General features: G+C 47.3%; 1 protein-coding gene across 2 annotated transcripts in view; it reads right to left on the bottom strand.

Moving 5' to 3' along the window:
- The window catches only part of LOC135900506 (transient receptor potential cation channel subfamily M member-like 2), a 382,962-nt gene that overhangs the window by 298,456 nt on the left and 58,672 nt on the right, over nt 1-25,834 (bottom strand). The window contains exons 2-3 of one of the 2 annotated variants that reach the window (XM_070536289.1): nt 14,629-14,741; nt 14,214-14,432 (exon numbers count right to left, since the gene is read on the bottom strand). In XM_070536289.1, coding sequence (XP_070392390.1) covers nt 14,214-14,414 — 201 coding nt within the window. In that variant the 5' untranslated portion in view covers nt 14,415-14,432; nt 14,629-14,741. The remainder of the gene's footprint in view (nt 1-14,213; nt 14,433-14,628; nt 14,742-25,834) is intronic. The other variant, XM_070536288.1, reaches the window with a different exon arrangement.

Raw genomic sequence — 25,834 nt, 5'->3', positions numbered from 1 at the left:
GCGGGTGCTAAGCTCTGACGTACGTTTAATGAGGCTTTGAGCTCTACAACACTGAAAGGATTGTTATAGGATACACTGTCTTACGTTCCGTTATATCTACTGACCGGTTGATGCTTCCGTTCACCTTACACCTTAGCGCTTCTGGAAGGTGTACGTCACCAACGCGTCTCACTAGGTGACTCCATTCGAATTCCATTAGATTGTGTTGTCCGGTCTCCAATTTTTTTCTGCACAGCTCACAGGTCAAATGTAGTTGCGTATAATTGCTCCGGTCTCTTTCCGCCTTTGGCGACCAACTCAACCCTCAAATACCAGTGCACTTCACTTCGTTTTTCGTACACATTTTCCCTTCTACATTCCTCCTTGATATCATTGTAAATCTTCGTGATCGTTTTTGTTTCCATTGCTGGTAACCAATTAAATGCCCCTGCTTCTGTCACCATTCTTCTGGTGACTACATGGCATGTATTTACACTTTCTCCTGGTACTTTATTCGCACATCGGAACTTTCTATGAGCCGCGGTCTAGCGTCAAATTGGCATATCGACAGACACTGTTCTGGGTATTTATATCACCTACAATCATGTAGGGTTCTGAAAGCTGATCCAGTAGGCAATAGAACTCATTCTTTAGTTGTTGATTAGATGACAAGCACAATTACCAGATAGTAACTAAGTTGTTGAATAAGATTGCTTGTGAATCGGCTACCTCAAGAGGCATCGGAAGTTCAGTCGAGCGGCATGCTACACACTTATCATGTTTGTTTTATACACGACTGGACGAGGCGATACCACCTTCACAATGTTTTCGAAAAATTGTGTATTATCGGATAGATTTACATGTGGGGTACAAGGCGGTCTCTTGAGCACCTCTGGATTGTATTTATGAAGAGATTCTCTGATGTCGTCAACGTTATGGAGAAATACTCTAACATTCCATTGTATTACTGGCGTTTGCCTAATAAGAGAAACCGTAATGTTGTGTGTTGAGGAAACGAAAATTAGCTCACAGGGCCCTTTTACAGGTGCGATGACACCAGGTTCATATTTTTTTTAGTGGTCGATTCAATCGCGCCAGGCTCGTTGGTACACTCATCGCATCTTGCGAGGCGCTGGACAGGCGCTGGTGTTTGCCGTGTGTTGGATGTGAAGACCTCATCTCGAGGGCTGGTGCAATCCCGGGATTCTCGCACCTTCTGCGGTTCCGGTGAAGCGGATGTTGAAGACTGGCTCGCGGAGGACGAATGTGGGATTGCTAACAACCGATGGGACCCTACCACGATGTCAGCAAACAATATTTTCCGTCTCAAAAGCACTGCAAAAGTATGCTTCGGTAACCAAAGGGCTAAGATCGGGAGCTAGGACAACTGCAAAGAAAAAGCTACTACGAGACTTGTTTCAAAAGCCCATTGGCCAGAAGACCACGGTGAAAAAGATGATTGCATCAAGTGCACAGACGTCTACATATTCTTACGTCAAGTACATTGAAGACGTGTTATGGTGATGTCGAAAGGCCACTGCCGAGATGCCGGAGGACGGTAAGATTGTGTTTATCTTGAAAAGGATCGCCGACTACGCCTTCGACCTTTTCATAAGCAAAAATATATCTACAGTCGACGCTCTTACAAACCAGCGCCAGTGCTTTGATCAGGCCAAAAGCCGGCGCACCGGCCACGTATTTTCACATGTTCCCAAAACGGCGGCAATGACCTCTTCCTCGGACCACACGGCAGCACAGACAACAGTTCCAGCACATCACGTGACAAGGGTTGAACGTCGTGAACTCGAGGCCATGAGTCCTGCCCCAGACCACGCCGGTGAGTCGAGCTCGGTTACGATTCCATTCGTCCAAGCAATTGTAACGCAGGAGCTCGCCAAACATGGGCATTCACTGTGTTTGCGCCATGGACAGCCTAATACAAACTTCATAGCATCCGCCCTTATACTATCGAGAGCAGCGATTTTCTATTGCGATCTCGCGACCCTGCTGCGTGGCGAACCACTGGCGATCGACCAATATGGTTTACTTGCCACCGTACCGGTCACGACAGCCGATAGTGCACCACTCACTGGTCCTTGCCCCATGAAATGCCATCTACCCCATATTATCGGTCCGACAGCAACCGCTTCCCACCATCAACGCAGTCGTATTTCCCCAACGCCGATACTCCTACAAGGATTAATAGCCACTTTCCGTCGCCGGGTCATCACCAGCCACGCTCGCCCCCAAGCCATCGCCCATCGTCTCGCTCACCGCAAACTCGCCCGCCACAATCCCCTTTTAGCCCTGCACGTGCCTACCGGAAAAACTAAGCACTGGCGACTCCCACCACAAATCCTCATCTGACGCTGCCGATGAGACGGTTGGTCTTGAAGGCATCACTAATTCTGCGCTCATCGACACTGGCACGAACATCTCTGTGATCAGTACTGAACGTCATCGTCTTCGTAAAGTGCTCACACCTGCCACCTCCAGCATCCTTCGCGTCGCTGATGGAGGGATACCTGCAGTTGTTGGGGCGTGCGCCACCGGCATCTGCATTGCTGGCCATCCCACTTCAATCCAGTTTGCTGTCATTGGGAAGTGCACCCATGACGTAATCCACGGCATCGATCTTTTGCCCAATCATTCTGCCCTAATTGACTGTGTGACCGGGGCTCTTCACCTTAAGCTGCCCCATCTTCCCGATATTACAGCCGACATACCACCACGATTATGCCCTCACCATCACGTTCGTTTGCCATCTCAAGCTGCTACATACGTTTCTTTGACGTCTTGATATGATATTCCCAATGGCGAATACATCCTGTCTCCCATTATTGCCGTTTGCTAGTGCGCGATGTAACCCTCGCTCACACCATTTTATCAATTGCTGACACTAGACTGGTCGTTCCCCTTCTTAACATCAGCCTGTCTACTAAGATTATGCCGCATGACATGTAGCCGACCACCAATTGCGCGCTTGATCCCTGTAAGACTGCCACTTTGGATACAGATGTTTCACAGACTCCTTGCTCCGCCAACTTCGACCCTCGTCCTGAGACAATAACAATATAATCTCTCCGGACCTGACCCAGGCGCTAGCTTGAGACCTCTACCGCATTCTTGTGTCGTTTTGTGACACCTTTGATTTTCGCGATCGCCCAGTAGGCTAAACGTCTGTCGTGACTCATCGTATCAACACTGGTGACAGCAACGCTCTACACCAGCACACATATAGCGTATCTCATTATGAGAGTCAAGTCATCAACAACAAGCTCGACAATATGATTAAAAAGCCGTCATCAAACTTTCGTTTAGCCCGTGAGCCTCTCCCGTCCTTTTCGTGAAAAAGGAGGACGGCAGCTGGCGTTTCTGCGCTGATTATCAGATTTTGAACTAAGCAACACAGAAAGATGTCTTCCATTGGCCTCGCATCGAGGACGCCCTCGTCTGCCTTCATAGAGCCTAATAGTCTTTGTTAATCAGCCTTCAGTCCCGCTATTGGGAGATTTCCATGGACCCTATGGACCCAGCAAAGAACTGCAGTTATTAAGCCCGATGGCCTGTACGAATTCACAGGTAATGCGATTTGGACTGTGTACTGGCCCCGCTACTTTCAAACGTATGAGGAACTCTCTGCTGCGGGGATATAACTGGTCCATCTCTACATGCTATTCACACGATTTTATTGTCTACTCGCCTTGATTTGACAGCCACCTCACACGTTTATCTGCCATTCTTGCTGTCTTCCGTCGAACCAATCTTCAGCTGAACTCTGCGAAGTGTTGTTTTCCCTCAACGCCAAATAACTACGCTCTGCCACCTTGCCAGTGCTGCTGCTGTTCGACCAGACCACGCCAAGTTGCGAGCACCGCAACAATTTCGCGTGCCGTGCTCAGATATAGACGTCTGGAGTTTCGTAGGATTATATTCCTAATTTTGTCGCTTTGTCCGAAACTTCGACGACATCACCCGCCGTCTCACTGAACTCTTGAAGGACGTTCCTTTCATGTGGGGATCCGAACAATCATCTTCGTTTTCTGCCTTCATCCCGTCTATTGACTACACCCACAATACTGGCCCATTTCAACGCCTCATCGCCTACAGAACGTCGGATCCATGCCAGTGGTCATGGAACTAAGGCTGTCCTCGGCCAAAAACAGCTCAGAGAGAAAAATGTGTCGTCACTTTTGCCAGTCGCCTTCTTTCATCGTCCGAAGCGAACATTGCCATCACTGAACGCGAGTGCCTGGCTTTAGCGTGGGCTGTCACCAAATTTCAACTTTACTTGTTTGGCCGAACTTTTTCTGTGATTACCATTATGCCCTCAGCTGATACTCATCAATCAAGGATCCGTCTGGATGTCTCGGCCACTGGGGTCCCAGAATACATGTTTGTTCTGCACTACGAATCTGAACGACTGCTCCAAATGCCGATTGCTTGTAACGCCCGCCTGTCGGTGCTTCCTTCCGACGTCATTGAACGTGACTCAAATGCCCGCGCACTGCCCATCCTCGATTCTGATGATGTTCCCACGGAACTCTGACGAGACACATCTTTACGGCTCATCATCGACCTTCTAACAGATCCATCACCAGGCCACCATCTGTTCGCCTGTTTCAGCTACACGAAAACGTTCAGTATCGTCGTAATCTCAGCACAGATGGACCAGTGCTTCTGCTTGACCTACCTCACCATCTACGCTCAAGCGTTCTTCAGCAGCTTCATGACGTACCAACTGCCGCTGACCTGCGCGTCTCGCGTACATACGCCTGCATCCGGCGTAGATTTTTCTATCCTGGCATGTAACGTTCTGTGCGCCGCGGCGTGGCTGCTCGGGGACGCTGCCAACACTAAAAGCGCCCTTCAGCGCTGCCTGCAAGTCAACTGCAACAGATTGATATCCCTGCAGAACCATTCTTCCGCGTCGGCGTTGACTTTCTAGGCCCTTTCCCTACGTTCATCTCGGAAAATAAATGGATTGCGGTAGTGACAGATAACGCCACGCGTTTCTGATTCACTCGGGCATCCCCCCCTCCCTCTCCGACTACCTGCTCCACATCAGTCGGTGACTTTCTCCTTCACAACTCAATTCTACATCATTGCGCCCCTTGGCAGTTCCTCACCGATCGCTGCCGATACTTCCTCTCTCAAGTGGTAGATTACCTCTTTTATGCCTGCTGCACTTAACATAAGCTCACCACCTCTTACCATCAACAGACGAAATGAACTGACCGGGCGCCTGAACCGAACGCTGAGATGCTAGCCCTGTGTCTTGTATCTGATCGCTGTGACTGAGACAGCACGTTACGATTTGTTACTTTCGTGCACAACTTCTCACAAGACACCGCTGAATATCCCCCATTTTATTTGTTTGGCAGACAGCCCGCTTTGCCATTTGAGACTCTCCTTCCGTCGGGCCCTCTCTTGCCTACTGAATACGCCAGTGACGTCGTTCGTCGAGCTCATGAAGTTCATCAACTTGCCCAAGACTGACTCTGTGCTTCGCAGGACTCACAAATGTTCCGCTATGACAGCCGACATGGAAGTGTGCACTTCATGACTGGCTCTCTAGTCCACTCATAGTCCCCACACCGCCACTTGCCTTATCAGAAGCTTATGCCACATTACACCAGGCACACAAGGTGCTGTGTTTACTTGGTGACATCAATTACGAGATAATGCCCGTGCTTCTTCGACCTCGTTGCTACCACATGCTGTTGCTCACCTCTCCAGGCTGAAGCCCTTTGCCCTTCTAGCTCCTCCCCTATTGTAGGAAGCGCTAGGACGGCGCTTCCGCCACCCGAGTATGATATAACGGAGCACCTAATACCTGGATGAATACAAGGTTTGCTACAGCTACGAAGACGACGGTGAGGTCGCTTGCATGTGGGCCGAATCAGACATCTCTTGGCCTAGCTTTCTTTGTAAATATTTTGCAAATATATTCTTAGCCTTAATCTCGCCTCCGTCACTATATGTCCAATGTGTGGAAGAAATGCTAGTTTGAAGCGATTTTCAGCGCCTGATTAAGACTTCCTTTAGGTCAAGTTGAACTTGTCGCTCACAGATTACAAGGTTGCAAGACCTAAACTCTTAATGAATAATAAAACCTTGGCACAGCAAGACATTGTGAGTGGTTATGCCTGTACTGTGGCAGTTCATTTTAACCACAAATTGCAGCTAGGCACACGTCCCTGTGCCACTCTAGTTTGCTGAATAAATACTTGGGACAGGGTATAACATACAAGGGTACCAGGGTAGTACCAGTGGCACCCAAGACGATAATGAAAGAGACAATAGTCTAGAGAAATTTTAAATCCTCCAAGTAACGCCGAAAGAAGTAAAAAAAGCCTTGGGAGCTCTACAAAAGGGGAAGGCAGCTGGGGAGGATCAGGTAAGAGCAGATTTGGTGAATGATGGTTGACAGATTGTTTTAGAAAAATTGGCCACCCTGTATACGCTATGCCTCATGATTTCAAGCGTACCGGAATCATGGAAGAATGCTAACATAATCCTAATCCATAAGATATGGGACGCCAAAGACTTGAAAAATTATAGACCAATCAGCTTACTGTCCGTTGCCTACAAAGTGTTTACTAAGGCGATTGCACATACAATCAAGAATTCCTTAGACTTCCGTCTACCAAAGGACCAGGCAGGATTCCGTAAAGGCTACTCAACAACACACCATATTCACACTATCAATAACGTGATAGAGAAATGTGCGGAATATAACCAACCATTATATACAGCTTTCATTGATTACGAGAAAGCGGTTCACTCAGTCGAAACCTCAGCAGCCTTGGAGGCATTACAAAATCAGGGTGTAGACGAGCCGTATGTAAAAATACTGAAAGATATCTATATCGGCTCCACAGCCACCGTAGTCCTCCATAAACAAAGCAACAAAATCCCCAAAAAGAAGGGCATCAGGCAGGGAGATACGATGTCTCCATGCTATCCACAGCCTGTTTACAGGAGGTATTCAGAGACCTGGAGTGGGAAGAATAGGGGATAAGAGTTAATGGAGAATACCTTGGTAACTTGCGATTCGCTGATGATATTGCCTCGCTGAGTAACTCAGGGGACCAATTGCAATGCATGCTCACTGACCTGGAGAGGAAAAGCAGAAGGGTAAAGCAGAGAAGCAGCAAAGCAGAAAAGAGCAGATTGGGTGAGGGAATAAATGCGAGTTAATGACATCTTAGTTGAAATGAACAAAAATAAATAGGCATGGGCAGGACAAATAATGAGGAGGGAAAATAACTGATGGTCATTAAGGGTTACAGACTGGATTCCAAGTGAAGGGAAGCGTAGCAGGGGGTGGCCGAAAGTTAGGTGGGCGGTTGAGATTAAGATGTTTGCAGGGATAGCATGTCCACAATTAGTACATGACCGGGGTAGTCGGAGAAGTATGGGAGAGGCTTTAGCCCTGCAGTGGGCGTAATTAGGTTGATGATGATGAATACCTATTCTCACCCGAGATCCTTTATTTGAGAGGTAGCTCTCAATGACGTTCACCATGTTTCCCGGCATTTTCATGGCAGATAAATATTGCCGTATTCTATAGCGCCATGTTTTGTCACAAACCTTCTCCACGTCTAAAAACATTGGGGGAACGGACTACTTGTACGTAAATAGATGCAAAATTGTTGAATCAATACGGACAAGGTTATCTGTTGCCGATCTACCTTTCCTATAGCTACACTGATATGGATGTAATAGCTTGTGCTCTAAGAAGATCATCAGGTACTTGTTTCTCCTCTTTTCAAATAGTTTAGAGTCAGCCAGTCAATGATATGGGTTGCTGCTGGCACGAGATGGGTTCTTCCCTTCCTTGAGGATAGGAATTATAATAGCTTCCTTCCAAGAGGAGGGTAGATACCTAGCTGCCATGTAGAATTAGGCAGTTAAAGCAGTGCAATACGTGCCTCGGAATGTAGGTGCTTTATCATTGCACACGTGATGTGGTCAGCTCCCGGGGCAGTGCTTTTACAGGAGTTGGGGTTTGCATGGAGTTCCGCTATAATAAATGGAACGTTAGAGCGATGGCATTCACTAAATTTGTGCTGGAGTGGTTTCCTTTCCATGAGCTGCTTGTGCCTTTTATATTCACTGGGAAAGTTCCCAGCGCTAGATACCTCCGCAATCTGAGCACCCAGTGAGTCATCTTCGTGTGCTAGACGAAGAAATGTGTATCATTTAGTAATGGCATTAGATTCGTCGGCCGGCCTTTTAGTTTCCTTACTTGGTTCTAAGCTCTTCTTCTGATGGGTATAGGAGTTTATTTCTTTAGATACTTTTTCAAGCTTTTCCGTTTAGCCTATCAGTGTGTTCTTACCTACGATCTGATGTTATTAAAATCAGATTTTCTGCAGTTGGTAACACTCATAGACGTTCCAAAGCTTTATTTTGATTTTACGAGCGTTCCTGCACTCCCAATTCCATGCCGGAACGCGCCATTAACCAGACGTTTAACATGTTTGAGGTATGGACTTTGACGTAGCATCAATGGTAAAAGCTGTCGTGTATGCGGCCCCATCGTTAATGCAGAGCCATCAGGTCATCTCTCTTCAGGCATGGATGGGATGTGTAGGTTTCCGAATCGGTTCAGGCTATTTTAAAGCGAGGTGGATACGCCGGCGCTTCAATTTATTGGATGTGGTTTAGGACAATTCGAAAATGGCCACTGCCATAGGGATTTTTGATGACCATGCAGTCGATACGTAACAAAATTGATGCACATGTTATGCATAAATCTTCAAAAAAGCACAAGTGATGCATCGTAATATAAAACTTTGTCCTTCGTTAACCAAGTAAGACCGCACAGAACATGAAAGGAAGTTCTCAGTCCTGCGACCTCCTACGTTGCAACGTCAAAGTGCGAGTCGCTCCAGGGTGTGTTACGGCCATTCAGGTGTCCTTTTAAAATGAAAGACTCGGGAAGCTGGTCCAGAAGGGCCTCAAATTCTCTAACCTCCAAATTGTAATGGGGTAGCGCATGCACTGGATAGCCTGTTCCGGGCCTTTGAAGCAGCACGCGCAAGCTACTTGAACAGCCAAATTTGTTTTTACATTCAGGTGTTGACGATCAACAGACTTCGTAGCGATAATGGCCCCGCCACCGGATGCAATGTCGCCATCATCGCGATCTTTACGAACTACTGCATATTGTGCTAAATGTTATGGGCTGATTTCTTGTGTCTCTTGAAAACAGAATAGCCTCGGGTTATGTTCATATGTTAGTCCTTTAGTGTCATTTAAATTGTATAGCATACATGAACACTCTCCTGGATTAATTGTGTGGCCATTTTGTTCAATGAAAGGTGTTCTGTGTTCAAGAATAAAGATGCATCTTATTTACCAGGGGCCACTCTCCGGGTCTCGTTATGGGTTATTTGTTTTTCTTGAGGCGTTCCAAACAATCGAGCCGCTCTTTCGGTGCAACAGCCTAGGGCTCGCTACATGTGGACCGAGCATGTGGTGGATGCTAGCATGACAATTCCCCCGTACGCACCACATCAGCTTAAGGCGCGCCCTGAGAAGCTTAGCATCTTCTACGAGCTTCGTTGCATGGTATATTTTCTTTTACCTCAAGCCTAATTATATCATTTTCTTTCTTCGATCTTGTACGGGATCTTGAATACGTTGGGTCATCACCATCGCAATTCACACACTGAGCTGCAGCTTCGCTGTTGTCGGCAATGTGTCCTTTGGAAGCATACCATGCACAAGCTAACTGTCTCGTTGTATGTATTCGGACGCGCGCATACACGTGTGGGTTTGTTTGTAGGTGTATAGATAAATAGATAGATGGATGCATGGATTTCCTTCTTGGCTTATCAATGATGACGTTGTTGCTTAGGGAGTGTAGCAGCGTCATTGCCACATGTCGTTTGTATATCGCGCATGTTCCTTGCGTATACTGCCCGAGGCTATAAAAAGCCTCTGTTCCAATAAACCTCGTTCACCCTCGTACGATTGTGTCCGGATGATTGAGTGGCGACGAGGACGTCGAACCAGGGGACACTCAGCGGGCATGGCTACGAAAGGGGGCTGTCAGCTTTTCACGAAGATAGCGGACAAATGGGGAACGTATACACACATCTAGGCGAACGACATCATCGCCGAGAATAAACGTAGGTAGCTTTTCGTCATGGCAATGAGCACCAGGACAATGGATTACTTGGCTGCACGCTATGCACCGGCTAACATACAGGAGCTGAAGTAAGAAGGCTCAGCTCCTGGTGAGCGATTTGCCCCGATGTGCAATGAAATTGCCATCGTTTGCAATTGCCAAAGTTTTTTACAAAAAGTCAGCTTGCAGACGAGTCGGCGAACGAACTTATTGACAAGGTATGAAAGATTCCGAACGGTTGCAAGTTCGGTGACGCGCTCGACAGAATACTGAGCCACCATCTCGTTTGTGGGTTGCGCGACACGAACGTGCACCGGATATTGTTGACAAAACAAAACTCACGCTGAAAGACGCAGAATAGGCAGCACGTACAGCAGAGATGGCGGCTTTCAATGTGGAACAGATGGCAGGTGCATAAAATACGGTTAATGTGCTGAAGAACAACGGCCAGTTCAGCAGAGTTCAACCACCACAAAATGCGGAGGGAGACATGACAGGCGACATGAAGGGGAGTACACATGATGCAGCGAAACTAGTCCTACTGCGGGAAAATGCAAGTTCCGTGATGCAAAATGCTGCTGTTGCCATTGAGAAGGGCACTTGGCTCGTGTATGCCAGCAACGACACTGTCAACAGAGCATTGTAGCTCACTGGGCGTGTGTCGGATAATGATGACTACGAGCAGTTCCTGCACAATATATAAGCACTGTCGGTAAACATGGTTCAGCCACTTTTCTGTACCCTGGAATGGAATGGCGTGCATCTTCGGATGCAAGTAGGCATGGGTTCCACTGTGTCGATAATCACATGGCCCACATAAGCCAATAACCATCACCGCTGACCTCCACTTCAGAAGACGTCCTTGCAACTTATCTGTTTCCTCGGTCAGCTTCCCGTCGAGGGCCAACTGAACGTATCAGTAACGTACACCGGGATTACTCTGGAAGCTGCCTTGATGGTACTGCGATGCTCTGGGCATAACCTGTGTGGGCGCCACGTCATCAAAGCGTTTGAACAAAACGGGAAACACCTGCTCACAATGGGCATCAAATTCACACCTGGTAAGTCTTCATCGACAAAGAACTCGGTGCAAGTGAACCAATTAGCGAGTTCGGTGATTTGTTCCCGGATGAGCTAAGATTAAAGGGCCACCCGTTCATTTTCGACTGCGCCATGGTGCAGTATCTCGTTTCTTACAGGGAAGCTGTATACCTCTACCATCCAAGAAAATTCTCGTGTTGTTGTGGTTAGCCAAAAGCTAGCCATACGTTAGCGCATACGTGGGCCGATCCCGAAGACCTGCGGCGGATTTGAAGCAGGCGTTAAGCACTCCCCATAAGTGGGCCGATCCCGAAGATAGTGCAATGCTGGGCCGACACGCGGCAGAGGTGCAGTTCGCCATTACTGGGCCCGCATACACCGCTTCGCTGGTCATCCTTCATCACAGAGTAGAAGGGCACTGAGTTTTTTTAAAGCGCGCTCGATACCCTGTGCGATGAAAGAAGCATTAGGCACGGGCATAAACTGCCTCCTTGAGAGTGGAATTTTGACGCCCGTGGCTAGCGCTGAATGGGTAACGCCGATCGTTCTGGTAGTAAAAATAATGTCGTTAGGCTGTGCAGATCACGAAAAAAAAAGACATGTACACTTAATGCGCAAGCGTGCAGGGTCATCACTGCGAAGAAAAACATGTGGAGAAGAATGAAAATTGACGGTCAAGGTTTTTTGGACGACATGGTTGTGGTAGAGAAGAATAACCGCAACAAATTGCGCGAAGTTTTTCGGACGTTTCAAGAGCATGGTGTCAAGCTTCATCCAAACAAACAAAAATACAACAGATATATGTTGAGTATCTTGGGCACCGTATATGCGCAGATGGTCTGTTGCCTCAAGCGGAAAACACTAAAGCCGTATTGCCAATGCCAAAGCGGACACGTGCCTGAGCCGCGTTCTTTTATCGACTTCGTGACGCGTTACAACGCGTTTGTGTTCAACTTGGCTATGGTGCTCGCGTCGCTCTATCAGCTGCTCATTAGAAACATGCTGTTCGAAGTCGCAAATTGTTCGAGGTAGCAAAGCGCTTGACAAAGGACACTACACTTTTAACTCACTATGATCCGGAAAAGCCCATTGTCTTGGTAACGGACGCGTGATGGCGCTGTTTTATGCCACTACCTCCACGGAGACTCGAGGCCAGCCAGTTTCCGGTTGTGCACCCTGACCGTCACCGATTGGAATTAAGCATAAATTGAGCGTGAGGCGCTGGCAGTGATGTTTGGCGTAACACAATTCCGCAAGGACCGGCTCAAGAACACGTTCATGGTAATTACATATTACAAGCCTCTAGTCCGAGTTTGCAGCCCAGACAAGCCCGTGCCAGCGCTGTTAACCGCACGCATACAACGTGGTCTCTGCTGCTCAGCGGTCAGTCGTACAAGAAGAGTATAAGCTGGAAAAGGCCCTTCCGGTAGCAGATGCCCCTAGCATCTGTTACCGGCATGCCTTGCGCACGATGACAGTACCCTGAAGTTCATCAGCAAGGGCGCCTGTGAGTATATACTTCTCGGTGGGCATCTGGACGCCACGCCGGTGTCGTCACGGGTTTAGCCACAATGACGGAAGCTGACGGCGCCCTCAAACAAGTAGCTGCCTATGTCCGGGATAGCTGGCCTCGGAAACTGCAAGACTCAAATGAATACTTACGTCCTTTCTTTTTCAAAAGACATAAACTTGTGTCTGGCCATGGTATTGGCTACTGCGGCCATCAAACATTATTTCCAGTCGCTGCGCAGAATATCGTGTTGGGCATGCATCAAGAAATAACATCAGTGAAAAAGTTGGTGCGTTAGATTCTTTGGTATCCGGGGCTGGATAGACACATCGAAGATGTCGGCACGTGCCCTGTGTGTGTGTGCAATGTTCTAACGTGGCACCAGCCAAGGAGCCAATACCGTGGCCGGAAGCAATAGAGAAGTGGTCAAGGGTGCACATAGACTACGCTTGGCCTGTTGACGGGCATATGTTTCTCATGGCCATTGATTCGCACACAAAGTGGATAGAGGTGACCCCATTGAAGATAGCCACCATCGGAAATGCTACCGAGACCCTACAAACAATGTTCTGTAGGTTCGGACTTCCCCGAACTGTAGTCTCTGATAATGGCCCACAGTTCATAAGAGAGCTGTTTCAGTCTTTCGTGAAAGAAAATGGGATCCTTCACTTACGCACCGCGCCTTATCATCCCCAGTCAAATGGTTTAGCGGAGAGGGCAGTCAGAACTGTGAAGCTAGGACTGTGCAAGAGATTGGGTGGGGCGCTGCAAGATCACCTGAATAGAATTCTACGGTAGTATCGCCATGCTTCTCGGCTCAGCGGGGAAGGACCAGCCACTAAGCTTCTTGGCTTCGCGCCTTGATGCCTGTTCCATAACATCATGTCATGCCCATTTTCAGACGCATATCCGGAGTGCCCCCGAACCAGCCAAGTTGGGGAACCGGTTTGCTACAGAAACTACAGGGCAGGAGTGAGGTGGAAGCCAGACATTGTGCAAGCCCCGAAGGTTCCCACGTAGCAACAATCAAGGCACAAGATGAGAACATTCATAATAGACACAACGACCAGCTGAACGTTGCAAAGACCAGCCACGCGGCATCCGCCACAATCAGACGGGAACAAAGCACGAGTCGAGAGTTCAAGGAGAGCAAGCCGTAAGCTGCAGAACCCGACAAACAAGTGAACAACACACAAGTTTCTATAGAAAACACCGAGAGCCGAGGTGGACAAGTAAGCGACAGCCAGCGAATTACGGGTGGCAGACAAGTTCCATATGGCATCCGCAGCGAGAATGATGTCAGTATCATGGCCAGAACTTGTAATGGGGGGCCAACATGAACCCGACGCCCACCGGATCGTTACCAGCCTTGAGCAGAAAAAGGCTGATGCAGCGTAATTGGCACATGTCTTTTGTATATCACGCATCGTTCTCGCGCATACGCCCTGAGGTGATAAAAATGATCTGTTCGAATAAACCTCGTTCACTCTCGCACGCTCGTGTCCGGACGCTTCAGAGAGCAGAAGCAAGGCCCTTCACCTTGTTTGCCTCGAATTTGTCGGCGCAAGTGAGGAGGTCCTCCCGCACGATACCCAGCAGGCACAGAGGCGGAAGTTTCTCGAAGTCAGTGTGTGGGTGCTTGTGGCACCATATTATCTGCCTCTGCACCAGTTCGTCGTTCACACGGGAGCCGATTTCCTTGGCGATGCCAATGTTGATTCCGTTTGTCAGTATCCACATGGCCGTCGTATTTGCCGCCTGCAAGGACAAGGTAATTGGATTTTATTATGGCGGTGAAAACACTCATAGGTTGAGGCGAACTTCAAACCCATTCATATCATTTAGCATCTACTGCTAGGAGCGATGATAGTAACTTCCCGTTTTTCATACCAAAACTTCTCATAGGCCATCAGCTCTTTGTAACTTTGCTGCGTGCCCCTTTGCAAATACTAACCTGTAGTCGGTGCACAAACGCAATCTACGACGGTCAGAAAAACATTTTTGCGCTGCTGTAGCTGCTACCGCTGCCATGTCCACGCATTTGACAGCAGAAACGTGTGTATTAACCTGTAATGAAAGCACAGCCCCCGTTATTAGACTACGAAACACGACACGTAATGAAAATCACTTCGCCCACCAAGTTTTAGAGGTTGATGCGATATTTAATTTTATTCTACTTTTTGCATAAATGGGACAAAGGTCAAAGTAAAAGTCCGCAAGCTGTCGTGAAAGATTAGAATCAGGATGATTGCTTTGTTGATGGTAACTTAGTTTACCAAAAGTGGTTGGTCATGAAATCTTCTTTAAAGGGACCGTTCAGAAACATTCTGAAGATGCACAGCGATAGCCCCACTGATGGAATGATTGTGTCTTACATTGAATAAACTAGCGCTATTTTCCTCATTATACGAGAGGAAACAGGATGAACAAACTATATTTATAGAGGTAAGCCTCCGGCAGAATCGTCAGAAATAGGCAGCGTTCCTAGTCCAGGATGCCGTGGGTCTGAGCTGATAGCTTAGCCCTGCGAACCAGGCGAGGCTGGTTCCCAGGGTTCGCGCTTGTGAGCTGGGCCTCCCCCTGCTAAAAGTTTCGCCCTGTGATGGGCCACATGAATGGGTTGCACCCACCCTCCAGTACTATGTGATAGAGGTGATTTGAAGCAGAGCAGAACGTGCAGCTGTAATTGTACCTTGTAGGATAGATGGCGTACAACAGGGTGCCGTGCGGGAATGTGCCTCTCTGTAGTTTCTGGAACATCGACGCCTCTGCTCTGGTAAGCTAGGTCTGCAGAGTAAGGTAGGTGCTCCTACCAAGTCTGCAGTGGCGGAGAATTCCTATATATTTTCGCCATGCCATCGCGAGGGGTGACCGCGGCTCGCGGTGGCACCTTCAGCCACTAAATTACCAAAGAGGAACTCGTGTCCTGGGGACAAGCCAATACATATTTCTTGAAAATTTTCTTGTTTTTCAGAAGTCCAGCGCTTGCTTCAATATGTGGCTTCTTTAGTCGCTTCTGCATGCTGTTTGTAAGTACGTGATAACCGTGGTGTGTTGTTGTCGCTCGCACGTCGCGACCGCCTGGGCTATCGCAGTTTCTTGCGCCGAGTGTCTGCAGTGTTCACAGAGGCTGTCGCTACTTCTTCCTTCTCACATTGATCCGGCTTTATGTTTTATGCGTAAGTGTAGATCACCTGTCTGTGAAATCACCAAAGTTCGTTTTAAGCCGAGAGGAAAGCGACCGCCGGAGGAAGACGGCACCTCTAGGTGAAGATGAGAATCACTGCGTTCGTCCCCTTTCCGTTTGAGCATCGACGCCACGATGCTCACTGTGCATGTTCGCAACGTCTCTTGTGTGCATGTGTAGCAGCAGTCGCCAAGAGAGAGAAAGAAACATCTATTCAGGGTTCCGTTATTTCGGTCAGAGCGCCTATTTCTGGGCCCCTATGGCCAGTGCCATGTCATGGGAGTGCTGGATGAGCCCCAGCAGGGTCGGAGGTTCGCCGTGCTACAAGACGGCCTCCCACTGCTGATTCGTTGGAGTGGAGATGTTTGGAGGACTGATGCCATTAGCTGAGCGTTGGCGCTCCACCGCGACGTGAAAAGTCGCTGGTGGGGCGGCGCATCCTGGACATATATCGGGATAGGAGGCAGGGGACAAGTGGTAGAGAGTCAGTAGGTTCGGACAGGAACTATGGTCGGATACAACTACAAGGCGTTTACACTAGATCTCGGCATCACCTTTACTTAGGTTTCTCAGCGGCTTAGTGATGCGTGAAGAGTCCTTGACAAAGCGCCTGCCGTAAGCACACATGATAATGATGTAGTGTGGTATTTATCGGTGCAGTGGCCAGATAGGCCAATTGGTTCGTGATTGAGATGGATAGGTGAATTGCGATAGGTAGTTGTTACTTGGCTGTAAAAGGGCCGAAAGCTCAGTCGCCGTGAAGTTCGCAAAATGTAGAGGTATTAATATAATGACAATGAATAATGGTGTATGCTACGATAATAAAATCTGTATTACTAAACGATCATCTACTAAATATGTGGGCAGTAGTGCTCATACCTCACAAGTCAGCCCTTGAATGCAAGGGTTGGGATGTCCGTGCTTTGCAAGGGCGTTAACGTAGTAGAGTCCTCTAATGGGAGGATAACGTGCAATGGTCCAACATCACATAAAAGCGCTAAAACTCACTAATCATCAAGTAGTATGTGAAAGCCTAAAAGCATTGCCCGATGGAGAGGAATATGTTGTCTGTATGCAGAGGCAAAGTGTTGTTTTCTTTGAGTTTCTATTAGCGTCTTGCCACATTTATCGCATACATGAGGATCATCAACGGTTCAAAGTACGACTGAGTGACATACGTATGACCTACACAAATATGGCGAAAAAAATAACCGCAGTTTGTCGTATAATTGCTATTGATGGCCACTTTCTTACGTTTGGATTAATTAAGTGAAGTTTATTAAGTGTTTCAGTTTTCCACGTACGTTCCCAATGACCCTTCAGTTTCAGTTTCTTGCCTAGGATGGGCTTCAGATCTATGACAGGGACAGCTACGGAAGAATTACTTGGTTTCTTGGTTACCGATATGGCTATTCGGTCGGCAAGCTTATTACCCTCGATGCTTCTGTGGCCAGGCACTCAGCATAATATGATGTATTGATGAGATGCGTACATAGCGTAGAAAATTGGATACAGCTCAGTAAATGCATGATTTTTATTCTTCTATAGTGAGCTTAAACCTTTGACGGCACTCAATGAATCTGTAATTATTCATTTTTCTAATTTTCTTTTCTTCATGAGCTATATAGTCGACAAGAGTTCATAGGCCTCCGACTTAAAGATGCTTGTTTTCGGATGCAGGACATCAGACTAGGATTAGGAGAAGGATGGCTGACTGCAACGTAAAAAACGGCGGCATGCGTCTTTAAAGTATCAGTGTAAATTCTGTGGATGAGTCCTTGGACTGGAGTTCTAAGAAATGCATAGAATATGTGTCTCTGGTGCCTGTTTTACAAACTCTATGAACGATGTGTCGCATTTTATGAGCGGCCACTGCCCCAGCAGCAATGGCTTGACTAGGACCACCAAGATTTGCTCAAGAATTGGAGCTGCCATTTCCTCAGAATGCTTCCTTACGCTCAGAAAAAATGGTTCTCTAGCTGAAGGTAGATTAGGAAACAGCCTTGCAGATGTCAAATCGTTACCGGTTGGACAAGACGGATGTTCTAGATTTTAGTTCACTTTTAGAAAATGTGCGAAGCTTAAATATGAAAGTTGCTGATGTAGCGAGCACTTGTTCATCTCTACATAGAGGCTGCGACAGCAGTTTTCCTGTATGTGCCTGTAGCCAGCCGGAAGCCTAGGTAGTGAACAGGACTCACTATATTTTGAGCACTTGGGCTAGCAGACTTGTACATTATGGCGCTGTCATCTAATCGTGTTAAGTATGTGGCTTTGGTGTGTGGCAATACTTTTACAATCTTCATAGTGTTTAGGCATTTTCTCTTTATTTGCTTTATCTGTGTTATGAACGTTAGTTTTTGGTCCAATATTAGGCCTAAAAATTTCTCCACTGTATTCGAAGTTTGAGGTATTCATTTAGCAATATGTTGTATTCTGAAATCAAGCCTCTTTTTCTTGAAAAAAAAATAATGCATGAACTATTGCCGGGATTTAGCCTGAATTCATCTTATTCGGCCCATTTCAACACCTTGTTCAGACTAAGTTGGCCTTGTCTTTCACATATCGCGAGGTTACGTGATCTGAATCCTAACTGTTAGTGATCTACCTATACACAGTGAAAGGTACTTCCTGAAATGATTGAATGTAAAGAGTTCATCTTTATAATAAAAACGGCATAACTGAGTACTATTCCGTTTGGCACCCGTTTCCTGGCAAGGTATTGCCAACTCTAACCCGGAATTTATGCTTTTATAAGTAACTCTCAACTAAATAAAACATATTGCGGCGTACACCTATTTCTGAGGGGTCTCAAAAGTCGAAATCGCTAAGTAGTTCGACTTTTCATATCCATATCGAGTTCCATATCAAGAAAGTGGGACAGAAAAAAGTGTCTGTGAGCGAAGGCCTCAATATGTATGCCTAAATCCTTACGAGACGATCGGTTGTAGATCGGCCTTTTAGAAAACCACCCTAATACGGGTCGAGCAATTTGTCTGTTTCAAGAAAGTATAATAACCGGCCATTGGTTATTTTTTCGAATAACTTATAGAGGCAAGTCATTAATGCAATAGGACGGTAATGTGTGACTAAGGGTGGGGCTCGTCCTGTTTCAAGACAGACTGCAATATTCCCTTTCCATACTAATAGAAGGTATCCGGCTACACATATGTTATTGTAAGAGACAGCAGTGCCAGTTCAATGTCAGGGTGAAAGTGTTTTAGCATTGCACGCGTGATTCTGTCTGCTCCTGGAGCAGACTTCTCACAAATGTTCAAAGAAGGTCTGAACTCTGCCACGTTACAAGAATAGTTGTATGCTTTATTTCACCTACATTTCCTGTTTAGAGCCTTACTTTCTGCTACTATTTTGTGGTTGAGAAATGGTGCTCAAGCGTTATCCAAGCTGGACACATGCTCGAAATGTTTGCCAGGAGCATTGGCTTAGCCTTCAAGGCTATTGTCCTGATCATCCACCAACGGCAAGCGGCAAGATGGCAGGTCTAGTAATTTCCTTACCTGGTTCTGTGCTTTTCTTTGTTGAGTGTAGGAATTAATCTTCAAGTTGTATTTTATCAGCTTTCTCTCTAAGGAGATCATGGCATACATCGCCCTTGCGATCTGATATGCTTGACACTGAGGACGCTTTCTGCAAATGGGGAGCTATGAAGGAGACACCACACTGTTTGGTTCTTACGTGGTTCCTTACATTACCCGTTCCACCAGGAAATGCACCATTGAGAAGATGAGCCTTTTGTTTGTGGGATGCATAGTGATGCCTTATCAATATTAAACGCTCTTATGCATTCCACTACATCATCAGTACTGAGTGCATGCACATCAAGCCAAGTCAACTACCCCCCGTATTCAGAGATGCAACTTAAGTTGAAGCCCATGCTTGACTTGATATAAGTGACGCCTATCGTGAACGCGCCGAAGGAAACGCAGCGAGCGTCTTTGGACACGATAACGCCAGGCATCATCTAAATCAAATCAAGCATGGGCGTCGACTTAAGTTGCATTTGTGAATACGAGGGTACGTAAATTTGCGAAACTACATCCAATCACCTGAATCGACTTTCCACCTTGTAACTTGTGGGCAGCATTAAACTGCCTTCGTTGGCGTTAGAATAACCTGGAAGTGATCACTTCCGTAAGTGTTCTTTGTGACGCTCTACTCGAGGTATCACATGAGTTTACCAGATATGCTTATGCCTATAGATGAGAAAGTTTTATGTGTGACGCTATAGAATATTGGGTCTTATTAAGGAGGCATGCACTTGTAGAAAAAAGAAATTTTCGAATAGGCGTCCCCTGGCATCAGAACGCGAGTCTCCCAGAGTATGCTATGGGCATTTATATCTCAAACTAGTACGTAAGGTTCAGAATCTTCGACATAAGATACTGAAATTCTGTTCTGTGAAGTTCATAGCTGAGAGGGATGTAAAGTAAGTCACCATCCTATTGAAATACAATGCTCGGACACCAACTGCTTCAAAGAACGTTCAAAGTTGTAGTTTTTCCAGGCAAAACTTTTATCTACTATTATAGTCACACCACCCTACGACGCGAGAGCATTTCTGCTGTCTTTTTGAGAAACGCCACACTGTAGAAGAAAGTTTGTGTGGATTTTAGGCGCATTTCCTGACCACATAGCACTTTTGAACTTAGTTGATGAAGAAGTTCTTTAAGATTATCCAGATTGCGTTGAAGTCCCCTTACTGCCATTTTTGTGTGTCAATATTGTAAAGGAAATACAGCCTAAATTAAAGAGTGCTTTTAAGGCCCTGTAGTATGCGCCTTTTTGCAGCGGTTGATTGACTCCCGCCGCTCCTTAGGCACATGTCGCGCCATCTGGCTAGAAGACGCGTCCATCGCCTCTTCCGCGGTGCTAGGCACTCGCTCTTCCGAGTGCTTTGTTCGCCTTGTAGGCATCGCTCCAAGAGGCAAGACCCCGGAATCCACCAAACCAGAAGTCGACGCCTCCTTCGGGGATGAAGGTGCAGCGCTGGCTGTAACCACCGGGGGTGGGGTGGTGATGGGCGGATGGCGTTGCCGCCGGCTCACTCTGTGCGGGCCAGACAGCCGCTAGAAATCATTGTGGCGCTGCACCCTGATGCGTCACTTCGGCAAAGCTGCTCTTTGCATGCACAGTACCCGCCTTCGTGCCTGGTTATACGATATATTCTCCTTCATTTTGATTGTAACGATTTGTTTTTTCGTTGTCGAAGATGCGCAGGACCGCAAGCATGCGGTGTGCTCCGCGTCATTGCTTACCCAATTTGAAGCATTATTGCACGATTCAGACGTGTGTTCAGAAGCGCTGCATTTGGCATGTGTCAACCGACACCGACAGCTCTGTTAATTTGGCCAAACCTCTCGCATTCAAAACATTGCAATCGATTACGGATATGCGGACTGATTATGGTCTTTACATTGCCTGCATCGATAGTCTCAGGCAGCACGCATTAGTCAAAGGTTAGAATGAGATTCTTGATCAGAATTTCTTTTCCTTCAGGGCTCATCTTAATTATTTTGCCATTGATGACATTTTCTTGACTCCATCACTCTCATAGCTGAATCTCACTTAGATCCATCAACTCATCTTTCAAAATTTCACCACGACTGATATTTTCAGTACGGTGTAGGGTCACATCGATAGGAAACTTAGGTTCTTCAGTTCTTCAGTTCTTCAACTAGGTTCTTCAGTTTCTCATGTTATTTCTTATCTCGGAGCTCAAGAAAACGATCACCGCTAGCTCATTTCGAGACCTTGTAGCCGGCTGTTTTGTCTCTGCCAGGCACTTTGAAACCAGGAAGGGCGAGATTGCTCTCAGTACCTTTTCTGGTTTTACGGTGTGTGAGACGTAGTAGGGCGAACGTTTTCTTTATGTTGACAAAAAACAACCACTTCTTTGGTGGGCCCCCTTTTCTGGAAGCGATCGGGAAACGCGGGAAAGAGCGAGCCACAAAAAAATAATATTCTTTCAGCAAGAATGCCAGCCACCCACCATTGAGCCCAAAAAGGGGACGTTGTGGGGCCTCTAAACCTGGGACCACAAACGGCAGTTGTACGTTCCTGCTATAGCAAGATACGTATAACCAAGAGTGGTTATCACAGAGAAGGTTAACCATTGCTGCCGGAAGTTCGGAAGTTAAAAGAATTCAATGGAAGATAGGAAATTGAAAGCAAGAGAGAAAGATGAAGATTGGAGAGGAGGACACGAAAAGGCAACGACGAATTTCTCTCGAGTGGCTCATTCCGGGGGTGTCATCTCTGTGAAGGAGTGGTCAAAGAGGTTTGCTGCCTACGCCGAGAAGCCTTACAGGTCCGAAGACAGGTATACGCCACGCATGGCTACACGTGGGAAGGTCCAATCTTCATGTGCTTGAGTCCAGGGTGTCACAACACAGCAAATGGCTGCTGACGCAGACGCCTCTGCGGGGGGCACGGACGCCACAGAATCTAGGCACTGATTTCTTGTCGACAGACTACTGCAACTTTGCGATGACAGCTGTTTTTTGCTAGTCTAGGAGTGCTCCAGCTCCACGCTTATTGACGACAGGGGCCGGGAACAGAAACTCTTCCTACGCAGTTACGCTGCTCTGGTTTCAAAGTGACTCTGGAAAACATGATTATGTCCAGTACTCTTTCAATGCTTGCCAATTGCTCGTCGACACTTGCAGAAAAATCTACGACGTAAAACAAGTAGCCGAGGCATGTCTGCCACTTCAAGCCAGCCAACACTGCGTTCATTACGCGCTGGGATAATTCGGGTGGCGATTATAGTTCGAATAACACCCCTTGAACTCATAGAGGCTGTCCGGCGCGAGGAAGGCAGTCTTCTCGCTATCCCCCTCGGCGACTTCTTTTGTCCTCGTTTCTTTCCTGTGCCCCCTTTCCGGCTTCGCGCTCGACCAGACATAATTTTTCCAGTAACCAGTCGTGAAGTCCATCCACAAGACATAAGCGTTGCAGAGCCTATCCAGTGCGTTGTCTATCCGTGGGAGGGATGTACGTTATTCGCGGCTACATTCAGGTGACGGTAAGTAGCGTGAAAGTGCAGTGTTCCATCTTTCTTTTTCACCAAGACAACAGCAGATTCCCACAAGCTTTTCGATAGCTGGTTGATTTTGTCAGGCAGTATTTCGTCGAATCGTTCCTCTATGACCTCTCGCCATCATGTTGAAACAGGGTACGAGCTTTGGCGGAATGGTCGGATGGACTCCCTAGTTATTATGAGAGTCTTAGCGACACGACGAACAGTCGCATAATTGCTGGAGGAGATCGTTGAGCCGTTCCTACTTGCTCATCGTGAAACTTGTATGTAAGACAAAGGCTGGTTCCCGAACTATGACCACCGAGATAGATCCGACAGGATCCAAAAAGACAAAGTCAATGTCAGTTTCCACAATATCCTCGATTTATGCGATCGTCGTGCCCTTGATAACATTTTTAAACCTGGATGAAGTTTGCCAACGTCACTTGCGCTTTTCCTACGTGAAGTTGTGCGATCACTCCAGCAACGCAAATTTCACGGCCGTGCAGTAGAAGTTGTCACCCTGAATCACTCCTACGTTTATGGCTTTTTCAGTGCTAAGAGAAATGATACTTCTGGCGCGACGTGGGCTGCCGACTTGGTATTCGAGCACACGTAAGGCATAGTGACTCCGAGAGCTCTCAGGTGGTATAACTTGATCTTGGTATAGCGTTATCGGCTTGGACTTCAGGAGGATGATTAACGATTGGTTAAGGAAGTCTACGCCGAGAATTATCTCTCGCGAACACTGTTGGAGGATAACCAAGATTTCAAGGTAGGTTGTGTCGTTTACCTTAATACTTGCCTAGTAGACTCCAGTCGGCGTGATTAGGTGTGTTCCAGGTGCCTGGATTTGCTGGCCTTCCCATTGTTTATTTTTTTCAACTCCCCGGCCAACGGCCCATTGTTGACATAGTAGTGGGTTCCTGTGTCCACTAAAGCGGTAATTTCGTGGCCGTCGAGAAACACGTCGAGGTCAGTGGTTCTTTGTCTTGCCTTACGGTTTCGTCTCGGGGTCTGATTGCGGCTGCGTCGCGCTGTCTTGTCGTTGGTACGACGGGTCACCACGTCGTCTTTTGTCGCCGCGGAGAGGGAACGTGAGGACAGCCTACTATGGCGAAGATCGTCGCTTCCATCTGAGGGCGCGGAGTTTCAGGGACTCGAAGTGACTGCTGAATTTCCTCTCGGACAATGCCACCAATGAAGGCCACTTGAGGCTGCGTCGAATGGAACATTCTGCGCAGTTCTCAGCACACAGGCCATCTTTCATGTGTAAATGACAACGTTTTCTTTCGGGAGCACCGCTGGCGCCTCCATCAGAGCTTCTCGCTTTTCCTTCCCCACGATGCTCGTAAAGGTTTGCAGGAGGCCGTTGCGGATCAGGCACATATGTCGTCAGGGTCGACGACTGGTTCTCAAACGACGTCGTGACGGCATCTTCTAAGGTGAAGTATACATGGTGAAATTGTTGAATGCAGCAAAACTTTCGTATGCCTCCAGCCACTTTTCCTGGTCTTCCAATGATGATTTGAGGAAGGTTTGTCCCTACCTGGGCTGTTGAATACGACGTGGCACACTGGGGCTGTCATTGGGATTGCTGATTTGGCCATGATCCTCTTGGTCGTCTCAGGCAGACGTCGGTGCTCTAAGGCAAGTTCTGTAGCCTGAGACTTGCTCGATGGGGCGGGCCGACGTTGGTTTTGTCGTCAGGGTGTGCTTGTGAGGGGGGGTCTACTGCATGAATGCAATATTGCCTCCACTAGACGTCACATAGTTGTGAGTGAAGAACACAGTCACAAAACTGAGAATAACGAAACTAACATTTTATTGGACAGACCTGTGCCCACAAAGGCAATTGACACACGAAGCACAATGATAGCGGCGAACACAGTTTGCGATCAGCGAAATCTGATCCGCGGTTCAAGCAGGTCGGCTTATAGACATGACTTGGCGAAAGTTCCAGGGTAATCGCTGGGGCCCGCGTGCCTTCCAGAAAATACTACACAGTTCGCGTCGTGCGTGCAATCTGATTACACAAGGTTTGGCGGGAACATACTCAAGAGGAAGTACCAGCGATAACATTCAAGTAAGTTCAAATCATGCAGGCGCGTCTTGCAATGAGCAACAATTTGAAGTTGCGAACAGGAGAAGAGCAGTTCCCGAGAAAAGAATAGGCACTGATAAATAAATAAAGAAGCTGCTGGGGGAGGGCTATTCTGGCGCATACCCTTGACGTGCCACTGAACTAATCAATTAACTATTCTCGGTCACTTTGATAGTTACAATTTCATTTTCCTTTTCCAAGATGGGCAGTACCATGTGTAGAAGGCGTGCCCCCCGTCACAATTCTCAGAGCAGAGAGATTATTCACACCATTCAGATGTGTGTTCCTCAGCACTACTCTTAACACACGTAAGTCGGCCTCGAGAGGTCTGTGAACTATTTATTTATTTATTTATTTATTTATTTATTTATTTCCAATACTGTGAGCACTTGCGGGCTGTTACAGAGGTCAGGTGGTATCACTTGATCTTGGTATAGCGTTATCGGCTCGGACTTCAGGTGGATGATTAAGAACGATTGGTTAAGGAAGTCTATGCCGAGAATTATCTCTCGCGAACACTTTTGGAGGATAACCAAGATTTCAGGGTAGGTCATGTCGTTTACCTTAATACTTGCCATGTAGACTACATTCGGCGTGATTAGGTGTGTTCCAGCTGCCTGGATTTGCTGGCCTTCCCATTGTTTATTTTTTTCAACTCCCCGCCCAACGGCCCATTTTTGACATAGTAGTGGGCTCCTGTGTCCACTAAAGCGGTAATTTCGTGGCCGTCGAGAAACACGTCGACGTCAATGGTTCTTTGTCTTGCCTTACGGTTTCGTCTCGGAGTCTGATTGCGGCTGCGTCGCACTGTCTTGTCGTTGGTACGACGG

Source organism: Dermacentor albipictus, chromosome 3 (genome assembly GCF_038994185.2).
Source record: "Dermacentor albipictus isolate Rhodes 1998 colony chromosome 3, USDA_Dalb.pri_finalv2, whole genome shotgun sequence".
Lineage (NCBI taxonomy): Eukaryota > Metazoa > Arthropoda > Arachnida > Ixodida > Ixodidae > Dermacentor > Dermacentor albipictus.
Note: the sequence above shows the minus strand (reverse complement) of the source record. Positions and strands in the feature narration are given on the sequence as shown.